The 21,234-nt window shown below is 43.9% G+C and overlaps 1 protein-coding gene across 1 annotated transcript; it reads right to left on the reverse strand.

The window, feature by feature from the left end:
- Nucleotides 1–10,129: 10,129 nt before the first annotated feature.
- Nucleotides 10,130–19,146, reverse strand: LOC134574903 (BLOC-1-related complex subunit 7). The gene is made up of 5 exons (XM_063433962.1): nucleotides 18,983–19,146; nucleotides 16,504–16,566; nucleotides 13,295–13,338; nucleotides 13,186–13,206; nucleotides 10,130–10,736 (listed from the first exon to the last, which is right to left on the reverse strand). The coding sequence occupies exons 1-5, from the start codon at nucleotides 19,139–19,141 to the stop codon at nucleotides 10,685–10,687; spliced, it is 339 nt and encodes a 112-aa protein (XP_063290032.1). The 5' UTR covers nucleotides 19,142–19,146; the 3' UTR covers nucleotides 10,130–10,684.
- Between the last annotated feature and the right edge of the window lie 2,088 nt (nucleotides 19,147–21,234).

A 21,234-nucleotide genomic window follows, 5' to 3' on the forward strand; every position in this document is an offset into this window, starting at 1 on the left:
TACCTCTAACACTCAAATGATAATCGGCTGGTGCAGATATTAGTTGGTCAACTGCCTCAGAACCGGACATTACCTCCTTTGCTTCCCAAGGCCATTGGTCTCCCATGTTAGTACCTCCACACACATAGCAGTTGGTAACATTAAGACTACCGGCAATACTTTCAGCTAGGTCGATGAACAGGTTCTTAGCGCTATGGGGGATCTTATTATCTATACTCATCTCTTCATAAAAGGAGTGGTATACTTGATGAGTCTGGGAGGATACCGTATCAGTCTCTATCCCTATAAACAATAATGTCCCAGGATCTAAACCCGTCCCGTATATCTGAAACCCAAATAAATTGCCATACTTATCTAAGAACTTGTCGGGGTTATTAATAAGTATATGGACTGGGTTACATTCCATAGACTTACAATATGGGCTAGTCGGCAACTTAGTCACTATCATGTCTTTATCTACTGTCTGTCCCCAAGTCGCCCACCCCACACAAGACCAATATGGGCAAAAGTTATAGTCTTTATTTGGGCATCTAGGACTCACATATTTATTTTTTACTACTGGGACAAATATATTTATCATTAGACCCATACGTCCTCTCCCATCTAAGATCCCCACATACATTCCACGGCTTTCTACCACTCGATATCGCTTTGCACGCATCAAATAGCAGAACACCCGAAGAATGTACGGATTCTAACACCGTCTTGTTAATTAGGGTCCCCTGAGGATCTCCATTCCTGAGAGTCAACCAAATTGTACGAGGCTGATACTCCGGACTGAAGCACTTAGGTTCTCCTACTCCTAAATGGCATACACTATAGTCTATATTTAAGTATCTACATCTTGATACATCTCCTTTACATTCGTATTGTGAATGCCAAATTAGGGTTTGGGAAATATGGTTACCTGTTCTCGTAGTCTTAATGCATACCTCACAGCTAGGAGTGTCGGTACCTCTACCTTCCTGAATATAAAAACACATATAAATAAACACAATCAAAAGCACATCTTTCGCCGTCATCCTCAGTCTTCGTCCGTGCGATGGAACCTCAGCTTCCAGGATGTGAGGGCTGCAGGGAATGGAGTTCTGCTCGTCTTCACAGGTGTCCCTTCGGGACTTTCCTGGCTTATACACTATGTGATGGTAAGAGGACAGGCTTTATTATGGCCTTCTCACTTACACCTGTAACAATAAAATTTGTAATCCACAATAATTCCTCGTTACTCCGACTGAGTAGTGCGTTTCAACCGGATCTTGCAGGGATTCTCTGGATCTGCTGTAACTTGCCAAGAATCGACTGCTGCTGGTTTAACCCTGGAGTGATGTATCCACGGAGTCACTTCGGCTACTTTTATCGCTGTAGGGGTAGACAAAAGAACAACATAAGGACCTCTCCACTTGGGCCCTAACGGTACATTATTCCACTCTTTAATCCACACTTGGTCTCCTGGATGATAATTATGAACAGGGGGATAAATATTCACAGGTAATCTATCTTGTACCCATTTCTGTACCTCCTCCATAGTCTTACCCAACTCTACAACCTGCTGCCGGGTAATTCCTTCTCCCAGCTGACTCAAATCCCCCCTTAAGTTACCAAGTACGGGAGGTGGTCGCCCATACATAATTTCAAAAGGAGAGAGGCCCATCCTTCTGGTAGGGGTACTGCGGATTCGCAATAGAGCTATAGGTAAGAGAACGTTCCACTTAAGTTGGGTTTCCTGACACATTTTAGCCAACTGGTTCTTAATAGTTCTATTCATTCTCTCTACCTTACCAGAACTCTGGGGTCTATATGCAGTATGAAGCCTCCACTTTATACCAAGCATATGAGTCAGTTGTTGTAGGCACTGGTGAACAAAAGCTGGACCATTGTCTGATCCTATAGAACAGGGTAGTCCATATCGGGGTATTATTTCTCGTAGCAGGAATCTCACAACTTCTCCTGCTTTCTCGGTACGAGTAGGACATGCTTCTACCCAGCCTGAATAGGTGCACACAATTACCAGCAGGTAACGATGTCCACCCGATTTAGGCATCACTGTAAAGTCTATTTGTAGATCGGACATGGGGAGTCCCCCCATAAACTGGACTCCTGGTGGCTTTACTGGTCCTTGTCTTGCATTATTCTTAGCACACGTTACACATCTGCGTACAATGGCCTGAGTCAAGTTGGACAATCTTGGTATGTAGAAATGTTTCCGGAGAGATTCTTCAGTACTGTCTCTCCCAGAATGTGTCCCGTTATGATAATTTTGGACAATTTCTACCGCTAGCGATGCTGGTATAACTATTCTTCCATCTTCTAGCTGATACCACTTGTTCTCCAAATACTTTCCCGGTTCAGTCTTTAACCACTCCTCTTCTTGAGCTGTATAAACTGGAGTCCATTGAGACAGTGGGGTTGGTATTAGAGCAGCTATATGCCCCACATACTCCTGTCTTCCTGATTCAGCAGCACGCTTAGCTGCACTATCTGCCATCCGATTTCCCTTAGTTACATCACCATCTCCTCTCAGATGCGCTCGACAATGTATAATACCGACTTCTTTCGGCTCCCACACTGCTTCCAATAGTTGTAGGATTTCAGCTGCGTACTTGATTTCTTTGCCTTCTGAATTCAGTAGTCCTCTTTCTTTATACAGAGCTCCGTGGGCATGAGTGGTTAAAAACGCATACTTAGAGTCCGTATAGATATTTACTCTTAAACCTTCAGCCAATTGTAACGCTCGTGTTAGTGCTATTAATTCTGCCTTTTGTGCTGATGTTCCTTTCGCCAGTGGCCGAGCTTCTATCACCTTGTCTATTGTTGTTACTGCATATCCTGCATAGCGGATCCCTTCTTTCACATAACTACTGCCGTCGGTGTAATATTGAACATCGGGGTTCTGGATGGGAAAATCACGAAGATCTGGTCTACTTGAGAATACTTCATCCATTACTTCCAAACAATCATGTTGACTTTCAGTAGGTTGTGGCAAAAGGGTAGCTGGATTTAAGGTGTTTACAGTCTCTAAATGCACTCTTGGGTTTTCACACAACATTGCTTGATACTTGGTCATACGGCTGTTACTAAACCAATGATTTCCTTTGTAATCCAACAACGTCTGTACTGCATGTGGAACTCGTACATAAAGTTCTTGACCCAGAGTGAGTTTATCGGCTTCAGCTACTAGCAGGGCGGCTGCAGCTACGGCTCTTAGACAAGGTGGAAGTCCGCTGGCCACTGCATCCAATTGCTTAGACATGTAGGCAACAGGTCTTTGCCATGATCCCAAGTACTGTGTCAATACTCCCACAGCCATTCTTCTTTGCTCGTGTACATATAAGTAGAATGGTCGTGTGTGATCAGGTAGACCTAATGCTGGGGCACTCATCAAAGCCTTCTTCACATCTTCAAATGCCGTTTGCTGTTCTTGGGTCCATAAGAAGGGGTCGTGCTCTGTACCTTTGATGGCTGCGTACAGAGGTTTTGCTAGTATCGCATAGCTGGGAATCCATATCCTACAGAAGCCTGCTGCCCCCAAGAATTCTCGCACTTGTCTTCTATTCTTGGGTATTGGTATTTGGCAGACAGCTTCTTTTCTCTCTGGCCCCATAATTCTTTGACCTTCAGAGATATGGAATCCCAGATACTTGACAGTTGGCAAACACAACTGAGCCTTCTTTCTAGACACCTTGTATCCTGCCTTCCAGAGAATGTGTAGTAGATCGTGCGTTGCTTGCTGACAGATTTCTTTTGTAACTGCTGCTATCAACAAGTCATCTACATATTGTAACAAGACACACTCTCCTGGGATGGACTCGAAATCCAGTAGATCTTGACTTAAGGCTGAGCCAAATAGGGTAGGTGAATTTTTAAACCCTTGGGGCAGTCTTGTCCAAGTCATTTGGCGTTTTGAGCCCGTTACAGCGTTCTCCCATTGAAAAGCGAAAATACATTGACTTTCTGCGGCAATTCGGAGGCAAAAGAAGGCATCCTTGAGATCTAAGACTGTGAAGTAAGTAGCCCCGCCCGGAATTAAAGCAAGCAGGTTATATGGATTGGGTACAACTGGATGTATACTAACAACCGCATCATTGACTGCTCTTAAGTCCTGTACAGGTCGATACTCATCTGTACCGGGCTTTTGAACAGGCAGCAATGGGGTGTTCCAGGGGGAAGTACAGAATTTTAGGATACCATACCGTATGAACTTATCCAGATAGGATTGGATGTTCTTCTTAGCCTTCTGTGGGATGTGGTATTGTCTTAGGCTTACTGGATAAACCCCAAGTTTCAGTTCAATTTTTATAGGTGGAATATTGCGGGCCAGTCCTGGTGGGTTGTTCTCTGCCCAAACTCCTGGTATGTTAAACAATGTCTCATCACTCCTAGGGTTTTGGCTAGTCAACACTGTATAAAGTCGCCACTCTTCTTCCTTTGGTACGGATAAAGTCATAATACCTGAAGGTCCATTAAACTTTAAAGATGTTGTTCCATTTGGTAGGAACGTAATCTGCGCTTGTAATTTTGATAGCATATCACGTCCCAGCAGTTGGACTGGACATTCAGGCATATAAAGGAATTGGTGTTTTACTACGTGGCCTCCCAATGTACAGAGTCGACTTTTAAGAACCGGTCTTTCAGCACTTCTTCCAGTTGCTCCTATCACAGTAATAGTCCTTCCAGATGGAGGAGCAACTAGATTAGTCACCACTGAATGTTCGGCACCAGTGTCGATCATGAACGCACTCCTTTTCCCCCCTATTGATACATCGACCATAGGCTCCGCTCGACCAAGGGGGATGGAGCCCGGTCGGTATCAATAGTCCTCCATGACCGTGTCAGCCAATCCTACGAAGTCCCTACCTTCTCTATCGCGGGACCTTTGCGCTGCTGGAATATACCTGTCTTCCCTAACACTTCCTCTGTTCCCATTACTCCCTCTATAACCATTACTCCCTCCGGGGCCTCCTCTACCTCTCGCTCTGCCTCTAAAATTTCCGTAGCCTGCCCTGGGTTGGTCTCTCTCGTACTGCTCTCTTTGCGGACATTCGTTCCTCCAATGCCCTTCTTCCTTGCAATACGCGCACTGATCCCTACTCAAAGGCTCCCTACTCCATCTATTATTGCCTCTATCTGGGCCCCGTTTATCTACGCCTGCGATCGCTACCGCTAGCATATCAGCCTTTTTACGCATCTTGCGCTCTTCCTCTTTCTTATTTTCTGTATCCCTGTTCATATAGACCTTATTTGCTACCTCCATTAGTTGGGTGATGGACATACCTGCAAACCCTTCTAACTTTTGTAGCTTGCGCTTAATATCTCCGTATGCTTGGCTGACAAAGGCGGAGTTAACCATTCGGGAATTGTCTGCGTCTTCCGGATTAAAGGGGGTATACAAGCGGTATGCCTCCAATAATCGGTCATAAAAGACACTGGGTGCTTCATCGCTTTTCTGAATCACCTCAACTGTCTTCGACATGTTAATGGCTTTCTTTCCTCCTGCTTTCATGCCAGCAATTATAGCGTCTCTATAGGCTCTGAGTTGAACCATATCAGCACCATTTACGTTCCAATCGGGATCGGTATTGGGATAGTGTGTTGCGGCCCATGCTGCTGGATTAGCTTGGTTCAAAGCACGGGCTCTATCTTCTAATGCTTTAATGGCTGCTTGATTTATTCTTGTCCTTTCCTCATTGTTAAATAAAGTCATTAGTAACTGCTGGCAATCAGCCCATGTCGGATTATGCGTCTGTACTATTGAGGTGAACAGATCAGTCATGGCTTGTGGTTTCTCAGTATACGAGGAATTATGGGTCTTCCAGTTTAAAAGGTCGGTAGTGGTAAATGGGACATATACGAAGACTGGGTCAGCGTGTGCCATTTGACCTGCGGCATCGATATAAGCTGACCCGGGATTTAGGCGAAGAGGCATCTGATAGTGCTTTAATTGTTGGGCACCAGTCAACTGTCGGGTTTGGATGGGGCTACGTAGGGAGGCGTCAGTCATGGGTTCCGGTCGGGGAGAGATAGGGTATGGGGATGTAGGAGGTTGGTTTTGGGAAAAGGTCGTAAATAGAACACTTCGAGCCGAGCTAGATGAAGCTTGACCGGAAGTCTGAAGTGGCGCCAAATCAGGATATTCGTTTCTAATGGGGGTGGGTTCTGGTTCCGGAAGGGGAGATTTAGTACGAGGGGGGGTGGATCCTGTACTGGAGGAGGAAGCGGAAGTGGATGAGGGTAATGAGGGGAGGGGTGCAGGACTTCCTGCGTTTGCGTCACTTCCTCTTAACGGAAAGTAAGGGGGCGGCAAAGGGATCTCGGACTCAGGGGGCGTGTCCAAAATGGGCCTAACACCAGTCCTAGTGGACGAACAAGTCCTAGCTACCATGAGGCGACACTGCTCCTCGTGGCATGTCTGGAGCCATTTTGGCGAGTCATTTACGGCCTGTCTCCAACAGTCAATATAAGGAAACTGGCCGTAAAGTTCAGGCCTACCCAATACAGCCACGTGTAAGCGCTGTACCAGAGTTGGATCCAAACTGCCACGTGGCGGCCATGCCGCAACCAAAGTAGGCCACTCCCTAGTGCACAAAGTAACTAAACGCACAGAAGACATCTTAACCCCAAAATCACAAACCTTAAATCCCTTTTTAAAATTCTTAACCATACATCCTAAGGGATCCGGAATCGTTGACTGCGACGCACCCATATTTAACAATGGAACGTCGTCGACAACGATTACTATACACGCGTACTATTCAACAGTCACACCCGTTTCCTCTGGCAACAGCACCACGTGGTACGGTTACCAAGTGAAACGTACACAATAACAATAAACACTCAGGGAATTCCCGTACACACACAGCTGCTACACCAGTCACTATATAATCGATATTATGCCCTTTGGCGTAACTATACAGTCACCCACGCTATAATTCTCTATATACGAATTACCCGTCTATAACACACCCCAGTAACATCGTCTTTTACAAATAGCGGTTACAGTACGGTTAGCATAGGTCAAAGTACAAGTTAAGGTCACAATACAATTATTAGTGGTTATGGTGTTAAAACATGCAATTGACGACAATGATTAGTACTTATATACAGTGTCAGTAAATATACAGTGTTATGGTACCGTGCACTATAATACAGCAACACACTATTAACACTCTCGCTAGACGGCTGAGCTCGCGCTATCTAACAAGATATACACTTTACTAAAACAATCGTTAACACATTTACAATTCCCAACTAAACTATTGGCCAGTACCTTGAATGGACTACCTAAAACTATATACACCCGTTTTGGTTAGCCACACTGCCCAATCACCACATATATAGCGAGCTAGAGAACCGAATTTACACAGGCGCCTCTTAGTCGCACTATACAACGAGCTAGAGAACCGAATTTACACAGGCGCCTCTTAGTCGTACTATCAAAAGTCTAGTGGGTTCCAAATTTACACGCCTTCCCACTTAGCCCAGATAGGATGAGAACTAGCGAACCGAATTTACACAGGCGCCGCTTAGTCTCCCGGTCCCTCCGACCTAGCGAACGTAATATACACCCTAGAACGCTAGTCTAGACAAGACACCGGTGTCCGGCTAGGGCTATTTACACCAGGACCCCGCCTGACTAACCAAATCAAACGGTCTGACTAAAGAGCGTTCGATCGAGCGGTGCGCCTTCGCTCCTTCCCTCCGACAGAGGGGGCAGATACAGATTCAAAAACCCCTTTGGGCCTACCGCACAATCGGTATACCCCTAGCGGGTCCTGCCGTCTAAAACAGCAGTTGTCTTACCTCCTCGTTCCTGAACCTGAGTTCACACTCATCGACGGGGACACCCCAGCACTTCTCACGTAGAGGCCGATGATCTCCTGGACAACAGACCAGTGGCGCCGAGACGAAGGGAGGTCCACGCAGAAGTTCAGGGGTGCAGCCGTAGAGAACGTGGGCAAAGATAGACCGTCTCACGCCTCTGCCTCTCAGCTACCGTTGAACGATGAGCTTCCCGGCCAATGCACCAAATGATACCGGAGAAACTGACGGAAGCCAAGCACAGAGAGATGGACACAGGTTTCTTCAGGAAGGAAGAGATTCTTTATTGGATCACCGATCGGGACTCAGAGGGACTAGCGTCACCAAAATACAGCAAATTCTGAGCCCCGGACAATAGTGCAGGCTCCTTATATAGGCATATAACTCCTCCCATATTAAGCTCCACCCGCACATTCTCTTAACCAATCAATACAAATAAGAATTAACTTCCTGTTTGACCGCATGGCTTGTCCAGCACAATGGAGGAGGGGGAATACTATATCCTGTATTCTTGCACATGCTCCGTACACTACTGATCGTATCTTGCCACGTGCAACCAACTGATCGATACGTCAGCATATGCACGTACACATGCCACGTGGTAATCTCGGCCTACTAAATTTATTTTTACCGAGATTCCACCACAATATAAGGTGTGTTTGCTAAACTTAATTGTAGGGAATTAACGGGACAATATAGTGGTTCTGGTATCTATAGCATGTCCCTGCAGGCTTTTCAACATAAAGGCTGCATTTTCAGAGAATTATATGTATCTCTATGAGGAGATGCTGATTGGCGCAGGACGGCGTTGTGCCATGCATGCGCAGTACCTCTGATTCCTTTCCGACGGGAAAGCATTGAATTGGCTGAGATCATCAATATTGATTCTTAGTAATGGAGGCGGTCACAGAGTGGGAGAAAACAGGAGTACAAAATCCAATTCTGACAGACTAATTAATAAAATCACTGCAGGAGTTATTGACTAAATTTGGAATTATAGTGAGTTGACAAAGGGATTTTAACAGGGTTATATACTAAAGTGAGAAATCAAAGCGAATTACAAATGTAAGGTCAAATTAGCCAAACTAGAATAATTCCATAAGTCAGCTATGCTTCAATTTTGTCTACTGTGGCTTTAAATTTCACATTGAATTCTCACTTTATTGAATAATCCTGTAAATGTCAGGCTAAAATAATCTAGACAAAGAGACAAACTTTGTTTTCTGACGTTGCGATTTTGACCTAAGGTTTGCTATGGCCTATTAAGTAAATATATCCCTGTGTCAATGGCCACGGAACATTCAGCAGGAGAGATATTTAACTTAAGGATAACTCTTCAAATACAGGGACTTCCCCTTTTTTGATAAATGTCTACATTTATTAGAATGGAATTGGGACATTTCCAGGGATAATTTATTCAGCAGTCTCCATATAGCCAAATTTTCTTGCCTAAAGGAACACTATAAGAATCTAGAGCACTTCATGATCCGGTCGTTTTATCCCTGCAATATAAAGCATTGCCATATTGCAGGAATAGCAATATTTATATTGCAGGGTTTAAATGTCTCTAGTGTCACTCTGACAGCCACCAGAGGCACGTTTGTGTCCAAAAAGCAATGAAATCTGATTGGTGCAGTGTAACATTTTGCTATGCATGAGCACTTGCCTTGATTGGCTGGGATCATCAGTCTTAATGATCACAGCTCTGGAGGTGGGATGGCAGCATGGAAACCAGTGTTGGGAGGAAGAAATTATATGTAAAACTGCTTTATTATTTTAGAAACCAGGCAGAGCGGGGTTCCTTTAACTCTGAATGTGCCTTGAGACTTTGGAAATATATTAACTGATATATTAGAATATTATATTAGATATAATAGAATGTCGCAATTTATAGTTACATTTGGACACACAATTGATCCTGTTTGATTTTATATTGATATGGAAGTTTGATCAACTCATAAACACACATTGCTGGACGTTTCATACCTTTGAAGCACTGTGATAAATAAACCCGTACATATGGCATTTTAGTAAATAGTTCTCTGTGTGTATATATATATTATTTAAGTAGCAGGATGGGGGAGATGCATTTCTCCTATCAAAGGATTTGTGCAACTTGAGTGCTGAATTTGTAAAGGTGTCTCTGCAGGTTACCCAAACGATTCTCAGCATTCTGCACAGGAATGGATCTGTGTGAATTGCAAATTTCTCCCTTACAGCATATGGCCCCCAGTAAACGCAAATAAAAATACATTTTTAATTGTAATTACAAAAGTGCAATTTATTTTACAAATCCAAATATACATATCTTTATACATAGACAAAGCAATTCATTTTAACAAGTTGTATTCGTATAAGGCTCTTCCACTTTCAAGGAAAATATTTAAATACAGTATGAGTTAGTGATGTTAGGTCTTCATTTTGTAGATGATGCCGGTGATGGGAACGTATCATGTTTAAATCCACTGACTCTGTAAACAACAAGCAATTTAGAACACTGTAAATAAAAATGAGGAAAAAGGTGTGTTTCCTTTAAAGGGACAGTTTAGGTACCATAACAACTTCATCTAAATGATCTTCTGAGATCTCTGGTTCACCTTAAGGTGTTAAACCATTGTCAAACGGATTAACCACAAAGTTTGTGCTCTTCTCCTTGCCTCTCAGCCAGTCACCCTTAAGGTGAGCCAGTGCCAGGGACCTCCTGGCACTTTAGCAACTTAATTTCAATGAAGTTGTTATGGTGCTCGGAGTGTTTCTTTAAGTAATAGCCAACACATGCTGCGATGAAAGTGTAATCTATATCTGCACCGAAAAGCAAACAATTTGCGATACGTCCTCCGTGATGCTAGTACTATTTATAACATTCTTCCTATTTCAATAGATGCCGCAGCTGGTCCTGGAGGTTTGTCGACTGTTCAACACTACACAGTAGAAAGAAAAATAAAATGGTTAAATAAATAAATGTCGATTTTTAACATTTAGATGTTATTTTTTAGCCCTCAAAACGCATATTTGTTAAATATAAGGGAAAAACAATATAATATTATAGAAACACTATACTGTCAAGAATGCAAACATATATACCTAGCATTTTAGTGTTAAACTAACTGCTTAGGTGTCCGGTCCCCCCTCTGTAGAATTGAAAGGTGATTTTACTTACATTTTCTCCCTTGCCGCGGCTGGTTTTGCCTCCATGGCCGAGATCATCATTCTTAATTAATCTCAGCCAATGCAATGGTTCCCCATAGGAAAGCGTTGGGAGGCTATTGGGCGTGTGCAGCAGAAAACGTGCTGCACCAGTCCGCATCTCCTCATAGTGGCGCAGTGAATCAATGCATGTCTGTGGGAAGCGTACAGCGTCTCCATGCAGAACGTCAGTGCTGTACACTGTGAAGCATCTCTAGTGGCCATATAAGTGACTGCACCTACAGGTGTAAGTAGGCAGCAAGGTAAACATTGCCTTTTCTCTGAAAACGCAGTGGTTATATTAAAAAGCCTGCAGGGACAAGCACTAGACACCAAAACAGCTAAATTAAGCTCTAGTGGTTCTGGTGACTATAGTGTCCTTTAAGAATCCCTTTAATCGAGGTATCACCACAAATTGCTGCATACCGGGGGGGGGGGGGGGGGGGCCTGACAAGCATGGCGGACGGCAGCACTATGCAGGAGCTCCCTAACAATCTACCTTCCCGAGCGTCTTACCGGGACTCCTGCCGTCCACAAACCGCACCAAACAGGGGCTTAATCAAAGTAAAAGACGGGCGGAGCGTTCCGATACCGAAAACCGGAATGCCGCCCGACCAAGATGAGACAGCGAGGCTGCGGCCTGGTGACGGCTCCGGGCGGGAGAGACGTCCGGTCTCCCATCCCCTGCCTGAACCCCCAGCAGGAATACAAAGAGTTCCGTTCCCCCCCCCTCTGGGCCGGGAGGGATATCCCGGTCCACAAACTCTGGCCACACAGACCAGCAAGGAACGCCTGCAACACAGCCACAAGTCATGGCGGGGCAACAGACCCACAAGGTACAGTTAAAATGGCCGCCCAGCCTAGACCTACAAAACGGAGCAATCGCTCTAAAGCACACATATCCCCTATGGATTTGTTTGACCAGCTATGTGCAGGCCTCAGGAAAGCCCTGCAAAGCCGAGGGGAAACCCACCGACAAGCTGACCTAACGGTGGCCTCGTGGATAAGATCAGCGGCGAGACGCAAATATTATAAGCAGGTACCCCGAGCATCTAAGATGGCCGTCAGGCAAATCAGATACCAGAGGGCCCTGAGAAACATACGCTCCCACCCGCACACAAGCAACACAGGGACCCAAAGCAAGTGACGCACGCGAAAAAAGCGTCTGACCTCGATCCCGGCTACCAGCGCAGCACCAAGCACCTCTCCCCGACCAATGCTGCAACACAAGCGGATAAGAGGCTGCACATCATGAAGAGACTTACTGGAGCGGACCCATGTAACAGAAACACCGAGCCATGCGGCCATACTGAGCCTGCAACTCTCCGCAGTCGCGCTACAGCACCCGGTCCATGGGGGTCCAGCGAGAGAGAGGTCTGGCGGGGAGACATCACCGGAGATCAGCTTAACAGCCACCATACCAGCGACACCCTACACGCTTCGGGCGTCGGATAAACAACCAGGACTTACCTACAGTAATCGTGAGTTCCATGTTGCGCAGTATATGGAACCACGAGATGCAATGCTTTACACATGTAATAGTAGTTAAAACCTTACCATATTGTAAATACGTTTGAACGCTAGAATTATAACACACTAAAGCGTGATACTGCATGAAACACACTATGTCTTCGCTCGCACGCACATAGATGAAGCACTGTTAATCTGCCTAGCATACTCTAAACGCATTGAGCTAGCTAAGAATGCTCATATATATGCAAACTTCATAATCTGTCTAGCACATACTATAACATACAAACACAAAAATGTGCTGCCTATCTATATGCCACGTTATGTTTAATATGTTTGTTACTATACCGCTTGTGACTGCTATTGTGGCTGACCAAGCTACTGTTATACCATGCACAACAGAAAATAAAGAATTTAAAAATTGCTGCATACCAAAGCCCCTTTCAGTTAAGTATGACAACTTGTACAATCTATTGTTGAAAAAAAAATTACCATAGAAAAAAAAAAACAACCGAAAAAAACACTGCTAAAGACAGACCTTCAGACCCGGGACAGCAATTTCATCCATGTTGTGTGTGTCTCGTGTAACTTGAAACCTACAGAGCAGTTTCTTTCATTCTTTGTGATGTGTGAAAGTGCTGAAACCATAACTAATACAGCAAGCTGTACGTGGGTACTACAAGTACAACGATATAGAATGAAAAATGGACTTACTTTTTCTGAATAGCCTCTTGTCTATGAGAGAAAGAAAAGAAAAAGCATTGATATAAAGAAATCATCCGTAATTGACAACATCAGAAATGAAAAGGAAGGAGCTTCTTACTGGTACTGTAGATGAGTCGTTATAATCGCCATTTTCCTGAGGCTCTGAAAAAGAAAGGAAGCGTTGGTTAGAAACAAGGCTCCTTCTGTTTACACAAGTATGGTTTTATTGTTATTGTCATACAAGGTACTTTTTCCATACATTTTACAAGGGGATCCCCCCTTTCATGAAAAGTTCCCAGGCTTAGAAGGGATAGTCCTGCCCAGGACTTGGCATTTTGGGGCAAAGTAAATACTTTACCAATGACACATTATGCTCTCCTGTCCTGCTTAGTTAGTGCCTTACCTTAAGGTTGACTGAATTGAATGGTTCATGGCTCGGCGATACTGCAATCCTGGCACAGAGATCTCTAAGGTTATTTACTAATCAGTGAATTGACAACTCAGCTATTTATCTGGCTTGGCTATTTGGGTCTTGAATGTGTAGTCCAAGCTTGATAACCACTACATGTGATATGCTCAGCCACTCAATGGCATCCATATTTTGACAGAATTGACACATGAGCAGTACAGCAAGCTACATTACTAATCTCTAGTTCACGCTGAATAACTTTTTGACAATCAAGTTCTGAAATATAAATATTTTTCATCCAAAAAAGCATTTTATTAAAAGTAATCGGATTTAAATAAATAATAATAAATAAAAAAAACTGATTTTTTTATTATATTATATTTTAATTAACTATTTTTATCACACAAATTCAACAGACGCTGCATTCAATTACTGATGATGATCTTTTGTCCCTGATAACACGTCTTGAAACCACAATGCAATATTCCAGGATAAAGTTTTAAACCTTAACCTCCTGTTTGATTTCTGGGGCAATAGAGTTTGTGTTTTATGACCAGGTGTAGATCTTTAAATCACAAAACAAACCCTTACCTAATATTAGATTTCCCACTGGCCAACACTAATTGCAGCCCACATCCAATTTTACTACACTGTGCTGTAAAATATCCAAGATAGTGATTGCACTCGGAAATAGCAGACATATCTGTTCTTTACTGGGATCTACTTTTTTCACGGAGGTCATATTCTTCTTGAAAATCAAGTAAGCATAAATTTTAAAAAAGCGATATCGGCGAAATCAGATTAATAATTATCTCCACTACAGTATATGATTCGGTTTGAGTATGACTCGCTGTCTGTGTGTATTACTGTATAAGATTGTGGGTACAATATGCAGGTCATTCATTAAATCAAAAATATGCTCATTAACATTTCACAGGAATGTCTGTGAAACAAAGCAATCATTTGCAGAAGAGTTGCAAAAAATGTTTTTATTCAATTATTTCCTTTTCAGTTTTGTGAAAACCAGATCATATAAATAAGAATAAGTCAAAGGGTTATTAAAGGAACTCTATAGTGTTCGGAATACAAAGATATTTTTTTTAACACTAGTGTCTTTCTGCCTTACACCCCCTTACAGAAATTAAAGGGTTAAAAGCCCTTTAACACACACCTTACACCAGCACATTAGGTTCTCCCCTAACGCTGACGGAAGTGGAGATGGAGCCAGTGGCGAGAGTGACCTTAGTGCTGGAATAAGCAAGGTGTTTAAAGGATTAACTCTTTCATTGCCGCAAGGGGGGGTTTGCAGGGGGGCAGAGGACACTATAATATAAGGAATGCAGCTTTGTATCTCTAACACGATAGTTTCCGTTAATGCAGCTCCTTGCAGAAGAAGCCACCATGAGTTTCAAAAAAACATTTCACCAAGGAACTATTATAGAAACAAAGAAATCATATTTAAAAAGGTGAGACATTAAACAAAGTGTGTCAATAAGATGTCTATTAGCATTTTGTGGGAACACAGAATAACTAATACAAAAAAATAATAAGCCATTCCCCCAGACTGCGCAATATATTATTAGCTAATCTCATACATAAACTTAAAATGGGGGGGAATTCAATCATGCACATTAATAAAAGAAAGAGTTACTCTAAGTTCTCCCGGTAGCCAAAGTTTTGCCATCATTTATGTCATCCAGTTATGTCAAACAATTTGTAGTTAATGAAATGCTTTTTGTAGAGACGCATTATTGGGCCGAGAGTGCATGTGCGGCAGTTGCCCTCGCTCTGGGCTGGGTAGGAACACTGAGCGACAGACCGAGGAACAGAGGTAGGATGGAGGAACAGTGTCTGAATTGAAAAATAGTTCCATCTCCGGAATCTTGATCAAAAATCTCTGCATGTGCTGCGTTTCACATATAGACTCCCTGCACCATGACCACTTCAAAACACAGACGTGGTCATGGTGTTTTCACTAATCCTTTAAAGGATCACTATAGGGTCAGGAACACAAACATGTATTTCTGACCCTATAGTGTTAACACCCATCTAGCGCCCCTGGGCCCCTCATGCCTCCATAAATATAGTAAAAATCTTACCGTATTCAAGCCTGAAGCTGTAAATCTGCATGCTGTTAGACTTGGAAAAACAAGTAGTCTGCTGACATGTGGTAGCCTGATCCAATCACAGTGCTGCCCCATAGGATTGGCTGAGACTGACAAAGAGGCAGATCAGGGGCAGAGCCAGCATGATTCAAACACAGCCCTGGCCAATCAGCATCTCCTCATAGAGATGAATTGAATCAATGAATCTCTATGAGTAAAGTTCAGTGTCTGCATACAGTGGGAGGAGATACTGAATCACAGGATGCTGTGCACAGTGCTGCCCTGTGCTCTGCTGACAGCCAATCTGAGTGGATGGAGGCATATTATGCCTCCATCAACTCCGAAGTCCCTCTGGTTCACTCTGAGTGACTGCAACTAGAGGTGTTCCTAGCTTTCAATGTAAACACTGTATTTTCTCAGAAAATAGTGTTTACATGAGAAAGGCTGCAGGGAGCTATAGTTCTCACCTGAACAACCTCATTAAGCTGAAGTTGTTCAGGTGACTATAGTGTCCCTTGAATGAATAAAAACTAAAAACAATAAAACCGACACCAACGATGTCTACTCTTGGCACCTTCAAATATTTTTAAAGTACACTTCCCATGATGCATCTCTGTCTTTAATCGGTCATTACTAACCTATAGATTTTACAGGCAAGATTGTAATTTTAAAAAAAATGAAAACAAAAATATAAAAATCACAATTAACTATAGCCAAACATTATCAGCAATTTTCAAGTTAAATACACACAATAGGTATCAAGCGGAATACACTGACATTAGATCTATTCATATTTACAACAGTTTTCCTTACATCTTCAGAATGTAAAATGGCATCTTCTTGCATAACCATATTTCGGGCTGCTTGGCCAAGGAGCTAAATTAAAAAGGCAAAGAAAAAAATAAAATTTTAAAAATGAAATTACATTTCCAATTAAATAAAAAAAAAAAAAACTATTTCTACAGTTTCAAGTGTGTAGTTTGTGTGTCTATGAATTTAGGCTTGGTAACTGGCAGGACAGATATTTACATAATATTGGTAAATATACACAAAACTGCAATTTGTTATTTTGGACAAAACACAAATGAAACTAAATAGTGAATTAAACTCATAGTAAAGCAGAACAATAAATGACTTGATATGTGGTTAGATGTAGTTTAAACTACTTATTGTTAAACAGCCTCCCTCTTGTACAAATGCAGGCATTAACAATTAATAGCATTAAATAGAGAATATATGATAAAATAACCTATAATAATGCAATGTTAAAATATTATAATAATATGCTTTTAAAATGAAAAAAATAATGTTTTTTGCCTTCGCGAACCCTCCCTTTATAACCTTGCTCAAACTTTCTCTGTCCAATCACAGACTTCCAATGCACCTTAATTAGAAGACTCTGCAAGTCAGGTGCTCTGAGCAAAAGCTGCCTCTTAAATTTAGCTTCACTTAGCTAAACAAACCCGGAAGTAACAGGACTGGCTGTCTGATTAACACGCAGGGGATATAACATTGTTAACGGGACACTATAGTCACCCAGACCACTTCAGCTCAATGAAGTGGTCTGGGTGCCAGGTCCCCCAGGTTTTACCCTTCAGATGTAAACATAGCAGTTTCAGAGAAATGTTTTCCTATGGACTGTTTGAATGCGCGCGCGGCTCTTGCCGCACATGCGCATTCCACTCCACTCGGAAGCTGACGCAGGTGGGGGAGGAGAAGTCACCAGCGCCGAGGGAGATTAAGGTAAGTAACTGAAGGGGTTTTAACCCCTTCAGCGCCAAGGGAGGGGCACCCTGAGGGTTGTACAGTGTCAGGAAAATGGGTTTGTTTTCCTGACACTATAGTAATCCTTTAAGGCAGCACTGTCACCGTCTGGGGACTTCGGTGAATTTGTAAAGCCCCCGATGGTGACAGTGCCACTGGGGGTCTGATGGCCAGGAGGGAAAGTAAAAGTGAGATTTACTTACCGGAACCTGTCCTTTGCGGATGCTGCCATTTTCTTGGTCTGCTCCTCTTCAGCTCCTGGTGCTGCCTGAAGCTGATGGCATTGCTGTACTCTCGCACATGCATTAGAGTACAGCAATGATGTCTACAGAAGCAAATTACCTCCAGCACTGGTGATGACTGTCGGGATTGACTCTGTAGCTCTGCCCTGAGTCTAAGAAAGTCAGGCACAGGAGAAATACATAGACAAAAAATATGAAATACTCATTTTCAGGGGGTGGGGAAGGTGCTAATTAAATGAATTTAGTCAAGCCAAAGTGATGTATTTGTCTGGAGTGTCCCTTTAATTTAAAGGAATACTATAGTGCCAGGAATACAAAGCTGTATTCCTGGCACTATCTCTCCCCTCTACCTCCTCCTTACCTTGTGCCCCCTGCCCGGGTGAATAAAGGGTTAAAAACCTCTTATTTACTCACCTTATCCCAATACCGATGTCCCTCGACATCATGCGACAAGCCAGCTCTAATGCGCAGCAAATGCTGAACGCACATTAGACCTCCCCATAGGAAAGCATTGAATCAATGCTTTCCTACAGGGAAATAATCTGACGCTAGAGGTCCTCATGTAGAGCGTGAGGTCGTCTAGCGCCAGATACCAGACCAAAGGTCCGCTTCAATTCGGGAAGCTCTCTCTAGTGGCTGTCTGGTAGGGAGCCACTGAGGGCAGACTTAGAGCTGCAATGTATAGAAATGGCAATTGTTTACATTACAGCACTACCTGGGAAAAAAGGACACACTGCTTCCAGACCACCTCAATGAGCTGACGTGGTCCAGGTGGCTACATTGTCCCTTTAATTATTGCAGCATTTCAGTGCTACACACTACAGGGCAACACTTTTCATTTGCTGCCCATCTGGAGCCCAGACTATAGATAGCCACACACTGTGTAATTACAGCCTTACAGAAATGCTCAGTTTGGGGCTAACAGGCACTCTAAAAATCACTTCTACAAGCTATCAGCAGCAGGGAAACTCTGAATCTGGTTATTTTACAACAAATACCATTTTCACACTCAGCAATACAAATACATCAAGTTTTATTTAAAACTGTTTTGTTTACTGAATATACAAGGGGGAAATTAAACACATCGTATGAATTATTTTCCTTCTGTAAGCACTAGCAGCAATAGATAGATTTATATGGACTGCATTTCCCGTGATGCTCAGTCAGATGAGCGGATGACAGAGCATCACGGGAAACGTAGTTCGACGCCGTATAAGGCGCATATAACCAGGACTAGCCCCGCCCACCGGCCGGGATGCCGTGTGATGGCCGCCGCTCGCCCTTACCTCCGAGCTGCGCGAGCCTTTCAGCACCTGCTTGGTGAGCGCGATGACGTCAGCACCGCACGTACCAACCTTCTCGGTGAGCAAACCTTTCACGGAGTGCCCGTACCGAGCTTGCCCGTCCGCGGACGCAGCCATCTTGGCTACCGCTTCCTTCTCCATCAAGATACAACTACGGGTCAGCCTGCAGTCCAAAAGGCGTAATCTAGCGATCTGTGAGGAGGATGCTACCAGGGGTTGTCATGGAAACCGGTGTTAAAGGGGCAGTGTGTCTCCTTTTGTTTTTCTTTCACGGGGTTATTCACTAAAGTGTGAATTGTCCAAATAAAAATTCACTAAAGTGTGAATTGTCAAAATTTGAATTTGCTAAAGTGTGAATTGCCAAAAACTAAAATTTTAAGCCAAAATAGTCAAAAATAAAAAATTCTTCAAATCCCCTATGTTTCCAAGTGGACCACTTTGGCCTAAATTTAAAGTTCAATTTGAGTCAACAATAATTTACACTTTGGTGATAAAACCAATTCATGTGGGGGCGGGGCCTGACCGCCAAGATGGCCGGACGCACATGCTGCGTGCTCCGGTGGCAAGGGGCATAATCTGAGCCCTCACGGCGACCTACTGAGACTATATTTACTTACCAACCTGAGGGGGTTAACCAGCACCAGAAGCGGCACCCAACGGTGCGCGAAACATGCAGCTCCGACCACGGAAACCGGAGCAGAGCAGCAGGGCCTACCGGTCACTGAACCTAGTGGACCACGGGGGAGACGGCTGCTCTCCTGGGACCATACTGGGCCACGACCTCAACATGGGGCCCCGTTCCCCCCCCCTTGGACCGGTGGGGGTCATCCCGGTATCCATCAAACCAGGGCAAGCGACTTCACAAGCCCCGGCTAAACTCCGCGGCTCGAGCAACACGGCCAGTGGGCCTCTCAAGATGGCGGCCGCGACTCAACGGCAGAAAAGCGCGCCAGCCCAACCAAGCAGCCAGAGTTTCTACACGGCAGAGCAGTACGCTGAGAGGCTAGACAAGCTCTTCCAAAGGCTCTGGGAGCGACTGATACTGCGCTGTAGATGGGAACCACCCGACCCGGTGGGCACAGTAAGGAGGGACAAGGTGCGGAGCTGGCATGGACCCGCAACGGGCAAACCACGCAAGGCGACAATCGCAGACCGCCCTACAATCCTTCCCGGGCTGAAGGCCTCCCGGAGGACACCTCCACGGCACCGACCACACCGCCAGAAGCCCGACCGTCGCAGGCGACGGCAGAACATCCGAGCTCCCCACGGCGCCCGACAGAGGGTGGACCCGGCCTCGACTAAGAGAGCACGAGTCCGTGGACAACAGGTGCTGGCCTTCATTCCGGCCTGGGGCTGGAGCACTCCTTCCTTGCACCAGCGGCTCACCGGCCTCTCGCTGACCCGTCCGGCACATGGCTCAGACTTTCCCAGCAGGGGTATTGGCTGATGGATGGCCTGTAAGCCCGCAGCCCCATCACATGCCGCCCACAACTATGGACTCTTGGTGGACAATATAGCAGGCAAATTGTTGTATTTCTGTGGGTATGACTACTCACAATACCATAGTGTGCCATGTAGATGGTTTACCTTTCCTTTCCTGTTCGTCCTGCTGTTTAAACGACGTAACTCAGCTTCAGTATAGATGACACTCTTGATGGATAGCAATGTTTTATTTTATTTTATTTACTTGACCTAGCTTGTCTACGTTCAGCGAGTAATTATATGATCGTTGCTGTAGCCTATGTACTCTAACTCTTAAAGCGTGTACCTTACTCAGACACCCAAAGACCATAACCAGTTCATAGCTTAACATACCCGACCAGCACTACTGACGCTGAACTAGCCAGACCTGCTTGCATATTGAAGTTAACATATACCTAGCATAAGTAACCAATGTTTTTTCTCACCCATGTGTCTCCTGACACCTGACTAACATGATCTAGTGAGTTACCAACCCGGATCCTTTGATCCATAGCTTGTATTTTCAAACTGGAGTTTAACTACACTACATAAAAAAAAAAAAAAAAAAATGAGGCATTGAAAATTTGGAAATGTACTCTAATTTTGCATATTGTCGTACCAACCCTATGTTGTAAATCACTTAAACGTTTCCCCCGATTTCTCTTCTGTATCCCATACTTTATGCCTTTAATAAAAATCAGATTGACAAAAAAAAAAAAACAATTCATTTTTAGAGAGTTATTATAACAAATCTCCTAACATTGTGTAAGCAT

The sequence above is a fragment of the Pelobates fuscus genome, chromosome 10 (assembly GCF_036172605.1).
Source record: "Pelobates fuscus isolate aPelFus1 chromosome 10, aPelFus1.pri, whole genome shotgun sequence".
Classification (NCBI taxonomy): domain Eukaryota; kingdom Metazoa; phylum Chordata; class Amphibia; order Anura; family Pelobatidae; genus Pelobates; species Pelobates fuscus.